At 47.7% G+C, this 18,128-nt stretch overlaps 1 protein-coding gene across 1 annotated transcript in view; it reads left to right on the top strand.

Moving 5' to 3' along the window:
- The first annotated feature begins 780 nt into the window (after positions 1–780).
- Positions 781–18,128, top strand: part of SCN4A (sodium voltage-gated channel alpha subunit 4) — a 132,037-nt gene continuing 114,689 nt past the window's right edge. Inside the window, exons 1-4 of the mRNA XM_038385508.2 lie at positions 781–1,044; positions 10,544–10,662; positions 16,000–16,089; positions 16,877–17,005. Of these exons, the coding sequence (XP_038241436.1) occupies positions 781–1,044; positions 10,544–10,662; positions 16,000–16,089; positions 16,877–17,005 (602 nt within the window). The remainder of the gene's footprint in view (positions 1,045–10,543; positions 10,663–15,999; positions 16,090–16,876; positions 17,006–18,128) is intronic.

Here is an 18,128-nt window from a genome sequence, read left to right on the forward strand (position 1 = left end):
AGCCTGAAGCAGGGTTTGTCTTTGTTACGTGTCTGTGGAGCGCCTGGTATCATGGAGTGCTGATCCTTGATTGAGGTCCAGTTCCATAATATAAACAACAACAAATTGGATCTGAATAGTGCCATAAGGACTGAAAGCTAAGTCCAAGGGTCATGGCAGCTGGCAGTGTATTGAGTGAGGGGAGGGGATGTGGCAGGGACAGATGTTGGGCATGGTTTATTTAACATATCAATCTCAGTTTTAAAGATTTATTTATAAATGTCCCAGCTGATGCCAGAGATCATTAGCAGATCAACTCCTAGAGCACCCTGAGGAAATGCATGTGTGATGGTTGCCAGCTAGGAAGACAGACCAGGGATTGAACTGGGGATCTCTAGAACTAAAAGCATGAGGTGCTACAGGTGGAGCAAAAAAGCCATGCTCACTAATTGGAGCGGTAACAGACTCAGAGAGGGACACAGAACATACACTAACCAGTTACGCGGACGTAAGAGTGCACGGTACATCATGTTACTGACCATAGCTCTATAATAGTGCAGAACTAGCAGCTGTATTCTGCTGTCAGTTACGCAGTCTGGTGGGATTCAAATTCAGCATTCAGCGGCACTCGCTCGCCTCAAGGAAACAAGAATGTCACATTGTGGATCATATCCCAGATGGAGGAAACTCAGCTGCATATGAAATTGATATGGCATGAAACAGACCTGTTCCTTTCTGTCATTTCAGGTTTTCCCCTTCCCAAGAGGCCAGGCAGAGGGTTTCTGAAAGCAGGATGAGAAGATGGCAATCCCGCCACATGTACCCGGTCCCGATAATCTCCGCCCGTTCACGCGCGAGTCCCTCACGGTCATAGAGCAGCGGATTGCCGAGGCGGAACAGCTCAAGATCAAACAGCAGAATGTGGAAGTGCTTGAGGAAGAAGAGCTGAAGGCCAGCAGCGATTTGGAAGCTGGGAAACCCCTCCCACGCATTTATGGGGACCTGCCTCCTGAACTCATCGGGGTGCCCTTGGAAGACCTAGACCCCTTCTACAATGATAAAAAGGTAGGGAAGTAGGAGCCAGGCCCTGCTGAGAAAGGGCTGAGGGACAGCCACCACCTTCTCAGAGAGATGAGTCCTACCCAGACTGCTCAGGCCAGGGGCTGCCAAACCCCAGTAACTGTTTATCTGTAAAAGATGGAATAGCTTTAACAGGAGAGAGACCCAGATTCAAATCCTGTCTTGGCATCGGGACAATTGAACTGGGGTTTTCCCCATCCCAGCTAAGTGCTCTGCCCATGGAGCTGCCACTCCTCCACCTCCCATTTTGGGGATTTTACCTGTCTTTTGGTCAAATGTTCAAAATCAAAGCATAAAATGTCGAGCTGGGTTGAAATGAAACATTTAGTTTTAACCCCACTTGCATCTTGGTCTGACTTTTCAATCAGCCCAAAATTTTTAAAAATTTGTTTTTTGTTTGGCCTGAAATGAAACTTTTAAAAAAATTACTTTTCTGAATTGCCAAAAACCCAAAAAATTCATTATTTGCCCAGCTCTCTCCCAAATCCAGAATGAAGCCAAATCCTGCCAATGGCTCTTTGCTGTGGATTAACCCAAAATCCCAGCTCCCAAAACCGCTGAGTTTTGGGACATCCAGAATCCAAACCCAGGTCCAAATCCAAAGTTTGCACCGTGGCCCCATCTCTAAATGGCAGAATCTGATTTGTGCCTTTTCTACCACATTTCCACCTTCTGGAGCAGGCAAAGTTGATAGGGATTTGCTCTGGGTCACACCACATAATCTTCAGGGGCTCTCACTGAATCAGTGCATGGCTTTGGAAATCCAGCTCCTGGGAGCTCCCCCACCACACGTTCTGAGCCTGCTGCAAGCATCTCACCACTGAGCTCATACACATTTGTTTTGAAGCTGCCCATTGGGTTGGGAATGCCTCAAAAACGTGAGCAGGGGCACGAGCTGATGCCATGGAGGCCGTAAGAGTCTGAGTAACGACAAGGCTTTGGAAAGAGCTGGTCACGAACCAGAATTTCCTTCTGTGGGAAATCAAGACATTTACCAAAAATGTTGTTCTGGATCAGAACAAAAAGCCAAAACTTCAATTTTTTCCATGAACCAAAAATTGCAAAAACTATTTGATTTGGGACCACCAAAACATTCCATTTCAACGGTGCTGAAACTTTTAATTTCATTTTGATTTATATTATATAGACACAACATTAAATATATATAAATATAATATTACAATTATTATTTTACTATTGTATAAATCATCTAAATGAAATAAATAAATAGGACACCTTTGAAACAAAATATTGACTTTTTCACATCAAATTGTTTGTTAAAACCAGTACATTTCCGCAACACATTAGAATTTTGAAAAAACTGCATTTTTCAGTGGAAAACTGTTACGTCAACATTTTTTCAACTCGCTCTAGGTTTGGATGAGCCCTTGTAGGTCTGGCTGCCTCTCCAAGGCTTCACCTCTCCCTCACTCAACTATCCATCCGTGTAACAGTGATGAGGTCACTAAACGAGCTAATTTAACTATAAACATCCATCTGTGCCAGGACATAATGCTTTTCATTGACTCTAGATTATCATATGGCACCTCTAGAATGGAACTTCTGCCCCCCCCTCACCCCACATAACGTCCCATCCCACCCATGGAGAAGGTACAGGCTGGGTAACTCCTCAATTCTCCAGTTTTGTTAGGTGAAGACTTTCAATGATCATGAGTCAGGACCATTCTGCTTTTCCTGCTGCCCCTGCTCTGCCCACATTTTCTTGAAAAGAACCACCACCCTAACAGCACTTTCAACTCCTTCTCCATGTCCTGGTACTCACAGAAACATGGCACTCCCCTGACTGACACAGCCTTGTCAGCTATGCACTATCAGGGTGTTTTTTCATTATTACACATCTCACACCTCCAATCATTCCCAAGGGAGAGGTGAGACACTGGACTCCTCTTCTCCCATTTCTGCTGGTTCCAGATCTTTTATGCTGACCTCCAGCTCCTTTCCTTTGCAATACAAGAATTCTACAGATTTCCTATTCTCAAAAAGTCTCTGCTCTGCTGTCAGCCTGAACTCTTCAACGACTGCCCCATCTCTGTAATTCTCTTCAACTCTAAACTCAATAAATATGCCAACTAACTTGAGCGTCTCTCCCCCAAAATGGTTCCCACACACTTCACACTACTGAAACACTGTACCTAATGCTTCTCATGACCTTGTCTTGGCCATATCTTAACATTGTCCTCCTTCCCTTGACTAAAAGTAAAGGAGTACTTGTGGCACCTTAGAGACTAACAAATTTATTAGAGCATAAGCTTTTGTGAGCTACAGCTCACTTCATCGGATGCATTTGGTGGAAAAAACAGAGGAGAGATTTATATACACACACACAGAGAACATGAAACAATGGGTTTATCATACACACTGTAAGGAGAGGTTTCAGAGTAGCAGCCGTGTTAGTCTGTATTCGCAAAAAGAAAAGGAGTACTTGTGGCACCTTAGAGACTAACAAATTTATTAGAGCATAAGCTTTCGTGAGCTACAGCTCACTTCATCGGATGCATTTGGTGGAAAAAACAGAGGAGAGATTTATATACACACACACAGAGAACATGAAACAATGGGTTTATCATACACACTGTAAGGAGAGTGATCACTTAAGATAAGCCATCATCAACAGCAGGGGGGGTAAGGAGGAAAACCTTTCATGGTGACAAGCAGGTAGGCTAATTCCAGCAGTTAACAAGAATATCAGAGGAACAGTGGGGGGTGGGGTGGGAGGGAGAAATACCATGGGGAAATAGTTTTACTTTGTGTAATGACTCATCCATTCCCAGTCTCTATTCAAGCCTAAGTTAATTGTATCCAGTTTGCAAATTAATTCCAATTCAGCAGTCTCTCGTTGGAGTCTGTTTTTGAAGCTTTTTTGTTGAAGTATAGCCACTCTTAGGTCTGTGATCGAGTGACCAGAGAGATTGAAGTGTTCTCCAACTGGTTTTTGAATGTTATAATTCTTGACGTCTGATTTGTGTCCATTCATTCTTTTACGTAGAGACTGTCCAGTTTGGCCAATGTACATGGCAGAGGGGCATTGCTGGCACATGATGGCATATATCACATTGGTAGATGCGCAGGTGAACGAGCCTCTGATAGTGTGGCTGATGTGATTAGGTCCTATGATGGTATCCCCTGAATAGATATGTGGACAGAGTTGGCAACGGGCTTTGTTGCAAGGATAGTTTCCCCATGGTATTTCTCCCTCCCACCCCACCCCCCACTGTTCCTCTGATATTCTTGTTAACTGCTGGAATTAGCCTACCTTGCTTGTCACCATGAAAGGTTTTCCTCCTTCCCCCCCCTGCTGCTGGTGATGGCTTATCTTAAGTGATCACTCTCCTTACAGTAAAAAGAAAAGGAGTACTTGTGGCACCTTAGAGACTAACAAATTTATTAGAGCATAAGCTTTCGTGAGCTACAGCTCACTTCATCGGATGCTGTACACGAAAGCTTATGCTCTAATAAATTTGTTAGTCTCTAAGGTGCCACAAGTACTCCTTTTCTTTTTGCGAATACAGACTAACACGGCTGCTACTCTGAAACCTCTCCTTACAGTGTGTATGATAAACCCATTGTTTCATGTTCTCTGTGTGTGTGTATATAAATCTCTCCTCTGTTTTTTCCACCAAATGCATCCGATGAAGTGAGCTGTAGCTCACGAAAGCTTATGCTCTAATAAATTTGTTAGTCTCTAAGGTGCCACAAGTACTCCTTTTCTTTTTGCAAATACAGACTAACACGGCTGCTACTCTGAAACCTTCCCTTGACTGTGTCTGTTTATCTTTAGATGGCAATCTCTGGGGCAGGGATCTACCTTCTTTTCGGATTAGAAAGCACCTAGCACATTGTGGGCACAACTGGAAATAAATAATGTTATCATTTTTCTCCTTTGTTTGGCTGCAGAGTATTCTGGCATACAGGGCAGAGCCGTGGCTATTTATATTATCAAGACTCTTTTGCAGAACACTGCAGAATGCAACAAAAACCAAAAGCAGTTCCCCTGACTCTCTCCCAAGTCCCACTCCTGGCATGGGGTATGTGCTGTGTGCCGCATTCCCAATTTTTCTCAGGCATTTTAGCCAGAACTTGAGATAGAGAGGTTTTGGGGCTCTAACTTATGCCAAAGTCCAGGCAGGCCCCTAGATAGCCTGAAAATATTTGAAGTCCTAAGTTGCTAGACTTTCAAAAAATGTGAGTCAGGACTGAAAAAATCACAAGATTTTAAAAAATATAATAAATCTGAGGTCTTTTTCTTTGCCTTCTGGTTTTTGTGGATTTTGGGGTGCACTTGTGTCACATTTTCAAGCTTTTCTCTGCAGCCATGAGGGCTAGATTCTCCCATGACTGTCTGCAGGAGCTGGGGCTTGAAGTAAAACATCAAATATTGTGAGTCACGATAAAATCATGGTGAATATCATCAGATTTTCCCCACCTAAAGAAAACTGCCCATTTGTCCATCACTTGCTCAATACTACATCTTGCATAAAAGCCTGTTCCACATGCAATCAAATTCATAGGGCAGGTGTAGTTTCTGAGTTTCTCATAGAGCTATAGGATAGTTCTGCTGTTTGCTCGTGGGTGTTCTTAGTGACGCTTAGTGAACTGGATTTTCTGGACATGGTCCCTTGCATTCAGAATATCTTCTGAAGAGTCCAAAGAGTTTTTAATTATTTCTAGAGAGAGGAGAATTCCCTTAGTTTGGCATGGCATGGTATATTCTCTGTGTTCTGTGGCATGTTCTCCAGTACCTCCAGTACATGTTCTCTGAGCCATTTCTTAAGCCATGGAATCTTGTATGTTCCCTCAGCTGATTTGTGTGGCATGTGGAATGGCTAGTTTCTTTGCATTTCTTGGTTTTATGACGAGAATGGAAGAAACAGCAGGAGTGGGGCTGATTTGTTATGTGTCTGACCCAGGATAAAATCAGGAAACCCTGGAAAAGTTTATGGGAGACCTCCTGAAATGTCCGACTGGATCTCCACAGCAAAGGAATGTAGATCTGCTTTGAAGAAGCAACCACAATTTTAGCTGCATCTCCAAATGGATCCTCTAAACTGTCACAGGAAATAGCAGCTAACAGTGAATCATGCAATATTTACACCATCTCCTGAAAATAAGGCAAAATTGTTCTTATATGTAATTTTTGTCAGAGACTGACTCCTTCTTGCTGAGCAACTGCAGTGCAACATGGGAGTCCCATGGGTGCAGTGCATCATGGGAGATGACGTCCGACTAGGGAGCCTGGCTTATAGGGCAGAATGGGGGTCTAAAGCACCTGACTACAACTCCCATGAAGCATTGCATGACATTTTGGATATTAACTTTTCGGTTTCTATATGTTTGGTTTTTTAGAAAAAAGTCAAAATTTTCCACTGAAGTGGACACTTTTTATGAAAAAAAATCATTTTGTTGAAGACCCAATTTTTCATCTAGAAGCGGGTTTGGGTGGTAAATGTCTGACCAGCCCTAGTTTTAATTCAGTGCTCTCCATGTGCTAGGCACTTTACAGATCTATAGTATTTCAGGGCCCCTGTTCCCAGGGAGCTCACAAGTATAACAACATCGCATCACACAGACTAAAGGTATGGATGGGAAGAAACTGAGCACAAGGTATTTTTGCCCTTTCCATTTTGTATGATTTTGTATGGCCTTCTTAATGGCCCACTCAGCCTCTCCATGCTATGACCCTGTCACGCTGTTGGGAGTGGCTCACAACTGTGAATGCCAACCTGTCAAGAAGCAGGGCAGATACCCCAAACCAGTTGTGTGTTCTATAATTAGATTTCACCAACCCAGTAACAAGTGTGACCTCCTAAAGTACTATTACAGTCTTACCTGCCCCCTTGGGCGATCCAGTCTATCTTGCCACTAAGGCAAGTTGGAGTTAGTGATAGTTGGGTGCATAGGTGCCAACTTTTCCTGGCGCCCATGGGAGCACCCACAGAGTTGGCACCTATAGTTGGCTGCTATACACCAAAGCTCACAAAATATTCAGTCACTTATCCCAGGTCAATTTATACCTGCCATCTCATACCAATGACAACGCTTTTAGCCAATCCTATCGTAATCTATCTAAGGACTTACTAACTAAGAAAAGAAAGGAGAGAATTATAACATGGTTAAAGCAAGCAAACGTATGTACACTGATGAGTTGTACAGTCTGTGGTCCCAAAAAGTGACAGAGCTGCAGTAATCTGTCAGCACTGAATGTCTTTTCAGGCTAACCCAGATTGACCCTGGGGATCTCTGCTTCTGGTTTGTAGCTCCAGCCCTGTGAGACTCCATGAAGCAAAAGAGATTAAAAATTGTCTTGCTCAGCTATTTTTATTTCCCTTCTTCCAGAATTCAAGCTGATGGGATGAGCCCTTTTTTACATAGCCTCTTCCTGGATGTAAGGGGGCAATTAAGAAAGTCTTTGTATTGTGATGTCCCATAATGGCCCATTTAGTTTTGATCAGCCTTCTTGATGGGCAGGAGATGTTCCCTCGTGCAGGGTTCACAGTTTCAGAGCAAACTTTTTTACGATGACAAAGCAAAAACTTAAATATTACTTTATACGGCTAAATTCAGTGCCTTGCATAATGACAGGTTTCAGAGTAGCCGCCGTGTTAGTCTGTATTCGCAAAAAGAAAAGGAGTACTTGGGGCACCTTAGAGACTAACAAATTTATTTGAGCATAAGCTTTCATTAGCTACAGCTTATGCTCAAATAAATTTGTTAGTCTCTAAAGTGCCACAAGTACTCCTTTTCTTTTTGCGAATACAGACTAACACGGCTGCTACTCTGAAACCTTAAATATTACTGTATAGCATGTGATAAAGAAATTATAGGTGAAACTAACACATGCAGCAGCTTACAAGCATTTCAGAAAGTGTAACACTAAACACATGGTTATAAATCCAACAATACCCATCTCAACCACACTAAGGGCTAGTCTACACTGGCAATGTTAAAGCGCTACCACAGCTTGTGTAGTCGCAGCAGAGCAACCACCTCCATGGGGGGGGGGCGTAGCTACCAGTGCTGGGAGTGAGGCTCTCAGCGCTGCGGAACTGTCTACACTGGTGCTTTACAGTGCTGAAACTTGCTACACTCAGGGGGTGTCTTTCCACACCCCAAGTGAGAAACTTGCAGCGCTGTAAAGTGCCCGTGCAGACAAGCCCGGACACACAGGGGAAACAGAGTGGTCTCCAGCAATGACTTTGTCAGTGTCAGGCTGAGGCCTAAAGCTTTGGCAAGAGCTGGCACCTGGCCTGCCAGGATCACAGACCCTCCCATCCAGTGGTGGATTATTCAATGGGTCCATAGGGCCCGTGCCCAAGGGGCCCTGTTAAAATGGGTGCACCAGCAGAAATCCGCCATGGGGCGGTGGCAGCCCGGAGCCCTGGCAGAAGCCATGAGGTGGGCAGGGGAATCCCCAGCACCCAGACCCCGGCTGTGGCCCCAGGCCCTGGTGGGGGGACAGAGCTTCTACAGTCTTGGGACCGCAGTGCAGGGGGGCAGAAAGGAGTGAATGGGGGCGGGGCTGCAAGGGGAGCAGAATGAGGAACGACTGTGGGCGAAACTGGTGTGGGGCCATGGGGGAGGGGAGTAGAGTGGGGCAGGGCTATGGGGGAAGGGGCAGAATGGGATAGGGCCATGGGTGGAACAGGGCCAGGGCCATGGGGGAAGGGGTAGAAAGGAGTGGAGCTGTGGGTGGGGCCACCGGTGGAAGGGGAGGAATGGGGGTGGGACTACAGGCAGAAGGGATGGGGCAGGGCGACGGTTCCGGCGCCGGGGCCTGCCCACTTGCTCTGGCCCAGGGCCCCAGGAAACCTTAATCCACCTCTACTCCTAAAGCCTAGCAGGATCCTAACAGCTCTCCCAGTAACCAGCTCCTGCCCTTCACCTCCACACAATGCCCTGCTCCACCAGAAATTAACAGTGAAGATCTGAGACCTGGAGCAGGCATGACTTTACCCCTTATTCAGCTGCCGCTGCTCCAGATTCTACCTCTGCTGGTGTCATCTTCCATAAACTTCCCTGTTTACATGCCAGACTTCCATGAATAGCTCAGACAGAAGTTATTGGCTTGCTGAAATAATTACTGGGCGGGGTTCTCTGGCCTGTGTCCAGCAGGAGGTCAGACCAGAGGGTCATAATGGTCCCGTCTGGCCTTAAAAATCTGTGACTAGTTTTTTTCCGATATTTGACCAGCTCTGTGAATGATTTTCATGGGCTTTCCTTGCCTGGCACACACTGAGTAGCCTCCAGCACAGTAAGGCGCTATGCATTTGCATCTGAGGTTGTAGGAAAACTGATGTGCTATTATATTGTCCTTCATGGGAAATAGATGCCCGGGAGGCTAACAAGGTGCACAGATGTCACTGACAATGGAATCTGATGTGCACATTCTTTATTACTGGGGATGTTGAGAAAGATGGAAAGAACCTCAGAGATCACTCAAGACAACGTGCCACCCTAGGCAAAACTTCAGTGTGCCGCCCCCCCTCTTCATAGGCACTGGAGATAGGGGGCACCAAGGGCCACTGCCCACCCACCACTTTTGAGAACCTGAAGAAGGCAGGGAGGACAGGTGCTGCCCTTGGCCCCTAAACCTTCCCTGCTGCCATTACAGAGGGGCATCTGGGCCAAATCTGAGACAGTGTTGTGGTTGGGAGCATGCTGCTCAAATGCCACTCACAACGCCACTCAAAAAATCATTTTTTCCAGAAATCTGCCATCCTGGGCAACTGCTTAGTTTGTCTAAAGCCAGAGTGGCCCATGAAGAACCCAGCTTGACTCTCAGATCCCAGGTTGAGTTTGCAAGGCTGGCAGCTAGAATAAACAAAAACTTTTAATATGTAAACAGCACATTTGAACTGGTGTCATTGAGACATAATAGATGTAGAAACCCCCTCAATACTTTTTATATATAAAGACATTTTTCACGGGAGAAGCAGTTTGACATTTGAACTACTCAATATCAGCTAAATTATGCTAATATAGCCCTGATTAAGCTACAGTCATTACCATTACCCCCAAATACATTATCATTAGCACGAGCCAATATTCTCATTTGAAAAGAGATCAAGTATGGAAAATTTCATCTCTGGTGATCTCAAAAATTATGAACATCTGAAAACATGAAGCTATTGTGGAAACTTGATTTTTACATGACCTATAGATGACACCACTAGCATCCATGCTAATAATCAGTTGAAGCTAAAGCTATACACCGATCATTCAGATATCCACCAACATCTAGCACTTTATCTTAAGGTTTTATCCTTCTGCCCATCACCTAGGATCTGAGCACTATCCAGTGAAATGTATTAGTAATAGCATAGTCCATAGTGAGATTCATGGAGCTGCTGACTTGATTTTGGACATAAAAGCTCTGCTTGGGGTAGCCTTATATTTTTGTTTGATTGGCTTGTGTGTGTGTTGTGAGGAGGGAATAATGAATCTTCCTTCTCTCTTTATTTTTCAGACATTCATCGTCCTAAACAAAGGAAAAGCAATCTTCCGGTTCAGCGCAACCCCGGCCCTATACATGCTGGGACCCTTCAATCCCCTCAGGAGAGGTGCCATCAAAGTGCTTATACATTCATATCCTTTCATAAATTAAACAGTAGTAAGTCATCAGGCCCAGATGGGATTCACCCAAGAGTTCTGAAGGAACTCGGATATGAAATTACAGAACTACTAACTGTGGTATGTAACCTATTGCTTAAATCAGCTCCTGTACCAGATGACTGTAGAGTAGCTAATGTTACACCATTTTTTAAAAAAGGCTCCATCCAGGATCGCCTCGATCCTGGCAATTACAGGCCGGTGAGCCTAGACTTCAGTACCAGGCAAACTGGTTGAAACTATAGTAAAGAACAAAATTGTCAGACAGATAGATGAACATAATTTGTTGGGGAAAAGTCAACATGGTTTTTGTAAAGGGAAATCATGCCTCACCAATCTACTAGAATTCTTTGAGGGGGTCAACAATCATGTGGGAAAGGAGGATCCAGTGGATATAGTGTACTTAGATTTTCAGAAAGTCTTTGACAAGGTCCCTCACCAAAGGCTCTTAAGCAAAGTAAGCTGTCATGGGATAAGAGGGAAGTCCTCTCTTGGATTAGTAACTGGTTAAAAGGTAGGAAACAAATACATGGTCAATTTTCAGAATGAAGAGAGGTAAATAGTGGTGTCCCGCAGGGGTCTGTACTGGGACCAGTCCTATTCAGTGTATTCATAAATGATCTGGAAAAAGGGGTAAACAGTGAGGTGGCAAAATTTGCAGATGATACAAAACTACTCAACTATAGAACAGCTTCCATATGAAAAGAGATTAAAAGGACTGGGACTTTTCAGCTAGGAAAAGAGATGACTAAGGGGGGGATATGATAGAGGTCTATAAAATCATGACTGGTAGGGAGAAAGTAAATAAGGAAATGTTATTTACTCTTCATAACACAAGAACTAGGGGTCGCCAAATGTAATTAATAGGCAGCAGGTTTAAGACAAACAAAAGGAAGTATTTCTTCACACAACGCACAGTCAGCCTATGGAACTCCTTGCCAGAGGATGTTATGAAGGCCAAGACTATAACATGGTTCCAAAAAGAACTAGATAAGTTCCTGGACGATAGGTCCATCAATGGCTATAAGCCAGGATGGGCAGGGACGGTGTCCTTAACCTGTTTGCCAGAAGCTGGGAATGGGTGACAAGGGATGGATCATTTGATGATTAGAGGGCTGGAGCACATGACTTATGAGGAGAGGCTAAGGGAACTGGGGTTATTTAGTCTGCAGAAGAGAAGAGTGAAGGGGGATTTGATAGCAGCCTTCAACTACATGAAGGGGGTTTCCAAAAAAGATGGAGTTAGGCTGTTCTCTCTGGTAGTAGATGACAGAACAAGGAGTAATGGTCTCAGTTTGGAGTGGGGGAGGTTTAGGTTGGATATTAGGAAATACTATTTCACTAGAAGAGTGGTGAAGCACTGGAATGGGTTTCCTAAGGAGGTGGTGGAATCTCCATCCTTAGCGGTTTTTAAGTCCCGGCTTGACAAAGGACTGGGTGGGATGATTTAGTTGGTGCTGGTCCTGCTTTGAGCAGGAGGTTGGACTAGATGACCTCCTCAGGTCTCTTCCAACCCTAATTGTCACAGAGTGTGGGGAAGTCAGGGCCCTTCACCCCCCACTTCCTGCAATTCACTGTGACTCTCAGCCAGCCAGTAAAACAGAAGGTTTATTAGATGACAGGAACACAGTCCAAAACAGAGCTTGTAGGTACGGAAAACATGACCTTCAGTCAGGTCCATCTTGGGGAGTAGGGAGCCCAGACCCCGGTTCTGGGCCTCCCTCCGTTTCCTCAGCCAGCTTTAAACTGATCCCCGTCCAGCCCCTCCTCTGGCCTTTGTCTCTTTCCCAGGCCAGGAGGCCACCTGATCTTTGTTCTCCAACACCTTCGGTTGGCACCTTTGCAGGGGAGGGGCCCAGGCCATCCAGGAGACAGGGTGTTGGCCATTCTCTGTGCAGACAGCATCACAGGGTTCTACAACAAGCACACATCATTATCCCATCATCTAGATATTTAAGAAATGTATAGGGGAAACTGAGGCACCCACACAGTATTCAGAGAAAACATTAAGAACATTCCCACTTCATCACATCTCTCCCTCCTTCGAGACTGAACTGAGTGGGGTCAGTTACCTGGTGACCTGGGGAAGTTTGAACCCACCAACGTTCCCATGGATGCCCCAGCATCTCTCCCAATCCTTGGTGGGAGTTACACCAAGCCCTTCCAGTTTCACGCCCTCCCTTAGGTCAGGTGCGCTTGATGGCCCTCGCAGGCCGCATGTGGAAAGGTTTATGTGGCCCTGGCCCTTTTGCCACCCCAAAACCCCTGAGGTTCAAACTGAGATCGGGTCTTCTCCCAGCGCTCCAGTCTGGAGGGCTGCAATTTGGGCTCTCTTGGTTAAGAACCCCCTTCCTGACCTTGGCCACCCTCTGACCAGGTGTCTCTGTCACCAGCAGCTCGGCATCAGCCCCTTTCATTGGATGCAGCCACATCGGGGGAGAGAGGTCAGTGTACACAGCAAAGCGCCACCCAATAGATATGGCTGCAGCTTTTCAAGGGCCTGCCCCATGGCGAGGCATGTCTTCTCTATGCCCACATAGTTCTGCTCCCAGGACTGCAGCTTCTTGCTTGGGTACCTGATGGGGTGTCTCCCCCCTTACAATCAGCTTGCATCAGCACTGCACCCAGCCCTGCATCTGAGGCATCAGTGAATGCTGCAAAGGGCTTGGCAAAGTTTGGGTTTACCAGATTTACCGAGCCCTGGATTGGAGCCTCCTTCAGTACACAGAGAGGCCTCTTGAACTGCTCAGTCCAGACCACCTCATCTGATTTACCCTTCTTACATAGCTCAGTGCTGGGGGCAGCTAGCAAGCTAAAGTGGGGTACAAACCTCCAGTGGTACCCTGCCATCCCAACAAAGGCCTGAACCTGTTTCTTGGTCTGGGAATGGGCCAACCTCTGATCGTCTCCACCTTGGCCAGCTCTGGGCTTGGGCAGCCACTCCCCACCTTGTGGCCCAGGTACAACACCTCTGCCATCCCCACCTTGCACTTTCCAGCTTTTACCATCAGTCCTGCCTCCTTGAGGCAGCCCAGTACCCTCTTCACCTGGAACACGTGTTCCTCCCAGGTCTGGCTAAAGACACAGATATCATCAATGTATATTAGGGCCAAATTCTCCATCCCTCTCAGTAACTGATCCACCCGGCACTGGGAGGTGACCGACACTCCCTTGAGGTCAAAAGACAGGACCAGAAACTTAAAGTGCCCCAAAGGGGTGGTGAAGGCAGATTTCAACCTGGATCTGAGTCCAAAGGCACCTGCCAGTCGCCTTTGGGGTGATCCATAATAGAGAGGTAATGAGCCCCTCCCGCCCCCGCTTGTCTAGAATCTCACCAGGCCTAGGCATGGGGTAGGCATCAGACATGGCGATGGCATTAAGTTTCTGATAGTCCCCACAGAATTGGATTGACCCATCTTTCTTGGGGACCAGCCCCACGAGTGAGCCCCATGGGCTGTTGAACGGCTGGATCCCCTCTAAAGCCAGCATGTCCTTGACCTCTCTTTCCAGGTTCTGGGCTGTTTTCCAAGTGACTCTGAATGGGGAACACCTGATGGGAGGATTGGCTCCTATCTCAGGGAAGAGATCCACCAGGGGGTCTTCCCACTTCTCCTCCCAATCGTCCCTTACCAGGTCCAGGGGGTCCCCTCACTCTCCTCCCATACAACTGCTCGAAAGGGAAGAACCCTGTGGATTCCTGGGGCACTTCCCTGTACTGCAGGTGGGGCAGGTACTTGTCCCAATCCTGCAGAGGTCAAGGAAGGAAAGAGTGACCGAGAGCATCAGAGGCCACAGAGATACTGAGGGATGGGGAACAGACCACGAGGCCCAGCCAGGAAGGGGAGCAGAGATGTTGTGGGGGGGTTGGGGGGAGACAAAAGCCAGACTGAAGGAGATCTAGGAGCAAGGCCGGATTTCTCATTAGGCATGTGCCTAGGGATGCTGGCATTCTAGGGGTGCCTAAAAATGCAATTTTTACTGCTCCTGGGTCCTGGCAGGGGTTGGGGCCGGCTGAGGGGGAGACAGCCCCACACAGCCCTGCTGGAGCGCTCCTAACTTAACCCAGTGGACACAGTCACCTCCCAGCGGGGCCAATGAGTGTGGCCAGGGGGCAAGACACGGGAGAGTGGGTCTCTGGAGGGGCTTATGGGGGGGATCTGGGCAGTGAGGGGGTGGGGGATGCTGGGTAATGGGGAGTTTGTGGGGGATGCTGGGCAGTGGGGAGTAGAGGAGGTTTGTGTGTTTCGGGGTGTTGGGCAGTGGGGGGGTCTGTGGACAGAGGGGCGCTGGGCCGTGGGGTGCCTAAAAGTTAAAAGTGGCGGTTAGGAACTGCGAGCCGTTGCAAGTGCTGGGGGCCACCCCACAGCTCCCGGCCGCCACAAAGGTCCACCCCAGAGTTCCTGGTCACTGCGGTCGGCGTTGGGGGCCTGGAACTGTGAGCCGCAGGTGGCAGAGGACACTGGAGCTCTGAGCCCCTGCAAGCAGTGTCGGGGAGCTTGAAGCCAGGGCCCCTGCAGCTGCCCAGCCACCGGGAGTGGTGTGGGGACTCTGCCAAGGGGCATGCAAGGTATAAATCCAGCCCTGTCTAGGAGGGAGCTCTCCAGCTGCCAGCGGGTGCAGTGTGTACTAGGAGCTGAGGGGTCACGGGCAGGAGGAGATAGGGCGGCGGAGGTCAGGTCAGTGAGGGCAGCAGGGAGTGCAAGGAGACTATGAACAGAGAAGTGTTCCCCTGCTCTGGTCAGGAGAGTCAGAGATTTTTAAGGCCAGGAAGGACCACCGTGATCACCCAGTCTGACCTCACAGGCAGTAGGGCTTCCTTTAACTCATTCCTGCTTCGAGTAAAATAGCTGTAGCTGAACCTGAGCATCTCTTTAAGGGGCCCATTAGTGCCTGTGGTGAGGGCTCATCTCAGCCGCATGAAGGGCCCAGTAGGTGGGAGCAGGCTGCTAGGGAGAGAGGCGGGGGCCCAAAAGGAAGATCCTGTTTGCAAAGTGGCTAGAGGTTGGGAGTTGGGAGGGGGAGAGGAGGGCCGAGGGATGCCAGGAAGGGCTGGGGCTTGGGGCAGGCTGTGGGTATGGCTGGAGGTGGAGAAGTGACCATAGTGAAGAGGGACATTGGTGGAATAGTTTAAGCTTTCCCCATCTCTGCGTTGTTCTGAAATGCCAGGCATCTCGTCTGGGAGCCACACTCCAGGGCTGGGATGGAGGGAAACACTGCATGTGCTCTTACCGCTGCACCTGGCCTTGGAGAGGACTTGGGGGAGGAGGGGAGCCTGTGACATGCCCAGAGAGATTTTCCTTGACCTGGTTATAAATTATTCAGCATGTTTATCATGATCACCATTTTGACCAACTGTGTGTTCATGGCAATGAGCGACCCGCCACCGTGGGCCAAGAACGTGGAGTAAGTTCCTTTCCTCCCATTGCAGCTTGGCCTCCTGATGGCACTGGAGAGGGCAGCCCCTTTTGCTGCATGGCTGCTCTCTACAGAAATCTGTCCTGCTTATTGGACAGGGCCTGAGGGTAAGGGGTGAAGGGGCCTTGGGAAATGGGCATGTGTAGTTTGGAGACCCCTGGACTGAGCTATCACCATGTTTGTGATCTCAGAACCCAAGTTTGTGTCCAGCTCTAGATTTTGCAACCATGGGCACATTTCTGAACAGCCTCCCACCACTACTCACCGCGGCTCAGCTGCAGGACAGACAGGGCTCCGAGCAGGCAGCAGGTTTTTGAGGGCTCAGCACCCACAATTTGGGGCCAGATTACCATGGCTCAGCGCCCACTATCAGTGCCAGATTTTCCAAAGAGCCTCCCATTTAGGCGCCTAAATAGGGGCTGAAGTTTTCAAAACATCCAGCAGCCCCGGTGGTGATACTAATGGCCCAGACCCTGCGTGCCCTCACCATGCTGAGCTCATTTGGAAATCCGGCCCATGGTGCTGAAAGCGGTGATAGTAGTGAGCAGCCCATCTGTATTAAGGCTCCCAATTTTGCTAATGCTAGCAGAGCTCAGCTGCTGTCAGCAGCCACGGAAAATGACTGCTAAGACATATTTTCCAACCCTTTTCCCATAAAGGTCCCAGGACCCATTTTTCCCTCATACACATAACATTTTTGCAAGTGTCTTGGATAGTTTTCCCTTTCAGCTGCTTGTCTTGTCTACTTACCATAAGTCACTGTTTCTGCTTTCAGATACACCTTCACTGGGATATACACCTTCGAGTCCATGATAAAGATAGTAGCGAGAGGATTTTGCATTGACCAATTTACATTCCTACGCGACCCATGGAACTGGCTGGATTTCAGTGTTATCGTTATGGCGTAAGTATACTCAGTAAGGGACGTGGCACAGGCAGGAAGCCCAGCTAACCAAGTTGAAACATCTGTGGTATAGGATGAATTGGAAACAAATGTCTGGAAAATAGCTACAGATGTTAGAGCTGGTATAGTCTACACTGGGGGTATTCCCCAATTCCTGCACTGGATGGCCAGTTACTAAAGTAGCCACACCCTAAATGTAGACAAGGAGAGCTGTGATTGCGTCGGTGGAGCTAACCCCAGTGCCAAGCAGGGTTAAACGTCACTGGGGCATATTGTGACTTTCCTTGTCTACACTTGGGGTTTTGCTCTGGTTGTTCGCCCCCTATGGCCAGGATTGGGGTACATCTCCAAAGCAGACACGGCCCACCTAGGTCACCTTGCCTGTCCCTCTCAGTCAGGCCTGGCTTGTTACCTCACTTTGCCCAGGAAGAATCAAATTGTGCTACTTCCTACCCATATTTCTAGCCTCTCTGCAGTGAATCTCTTCCTATTATTTCTCTGTCCTCACTAGTGTTCACACCATGCCCCTTCAATATCTGCTGGGACCAGTTAATGTGCCAGCTGCTCTCTCTTCCAGGTGGGCAGTGAAGACATTAAATCCGACCAGTCCTAACCCTGATGACTGCTCATGCCACTGCTCGGCTCCCCATGCTTTGATCTGTCAGGTTCAGCCTTGCTCCTCGTTCGCAGTCCCTCAGATGGTGTTTCCATGCAAGCAGAGTCAAATTAGTTTGGCTAATAAGATTTAGCAAGTCACTGTAGCAAGTGTTGTCCATCTCCTTCATGCAGCATTCTCGTTCCTGCAGTGCTGCTCCCTCATCTGAGGATCTGAAAATGCTTTGCAGGCTTGGCAGCCGCTGCATAGGGTAGGGGCCATCAAGGACAAACCTGAGGCTGGGAGTATCTGAGGAGTTCCTGATCAGTTCTGGGCCAGGGTCATTACCAAGGGTCAGAATCCAAGTAACTTTTCAGGGTCTGAGTCAGGTGCAAAGTCCAGAACAAGCCGAGGTCAAGCCAAGAGTTCTAAGAGCATAGAACAGGAACCATCATGGACACCTGCTGGAATGCCCCTTGGGTTTGTATAGAGCCAGGAGCCAAACAGGAGCCATGAGGCTGCTGCCTA

Source organism: Dermochelys coriacea, chromosome 27, assembly GCF_009764565.3.
Source record: "Dermochelys coriacea isolate rDerCor1 chromosome 27, rDerCor1.pri.v4, whole genome shotgun sequence".
Classification (NCBI taxonomy): Eukaryota; Metazoa; Chordata; order Testudines; family Dermochelyidae; genus Dermochelys; species Dermochelys coriacea.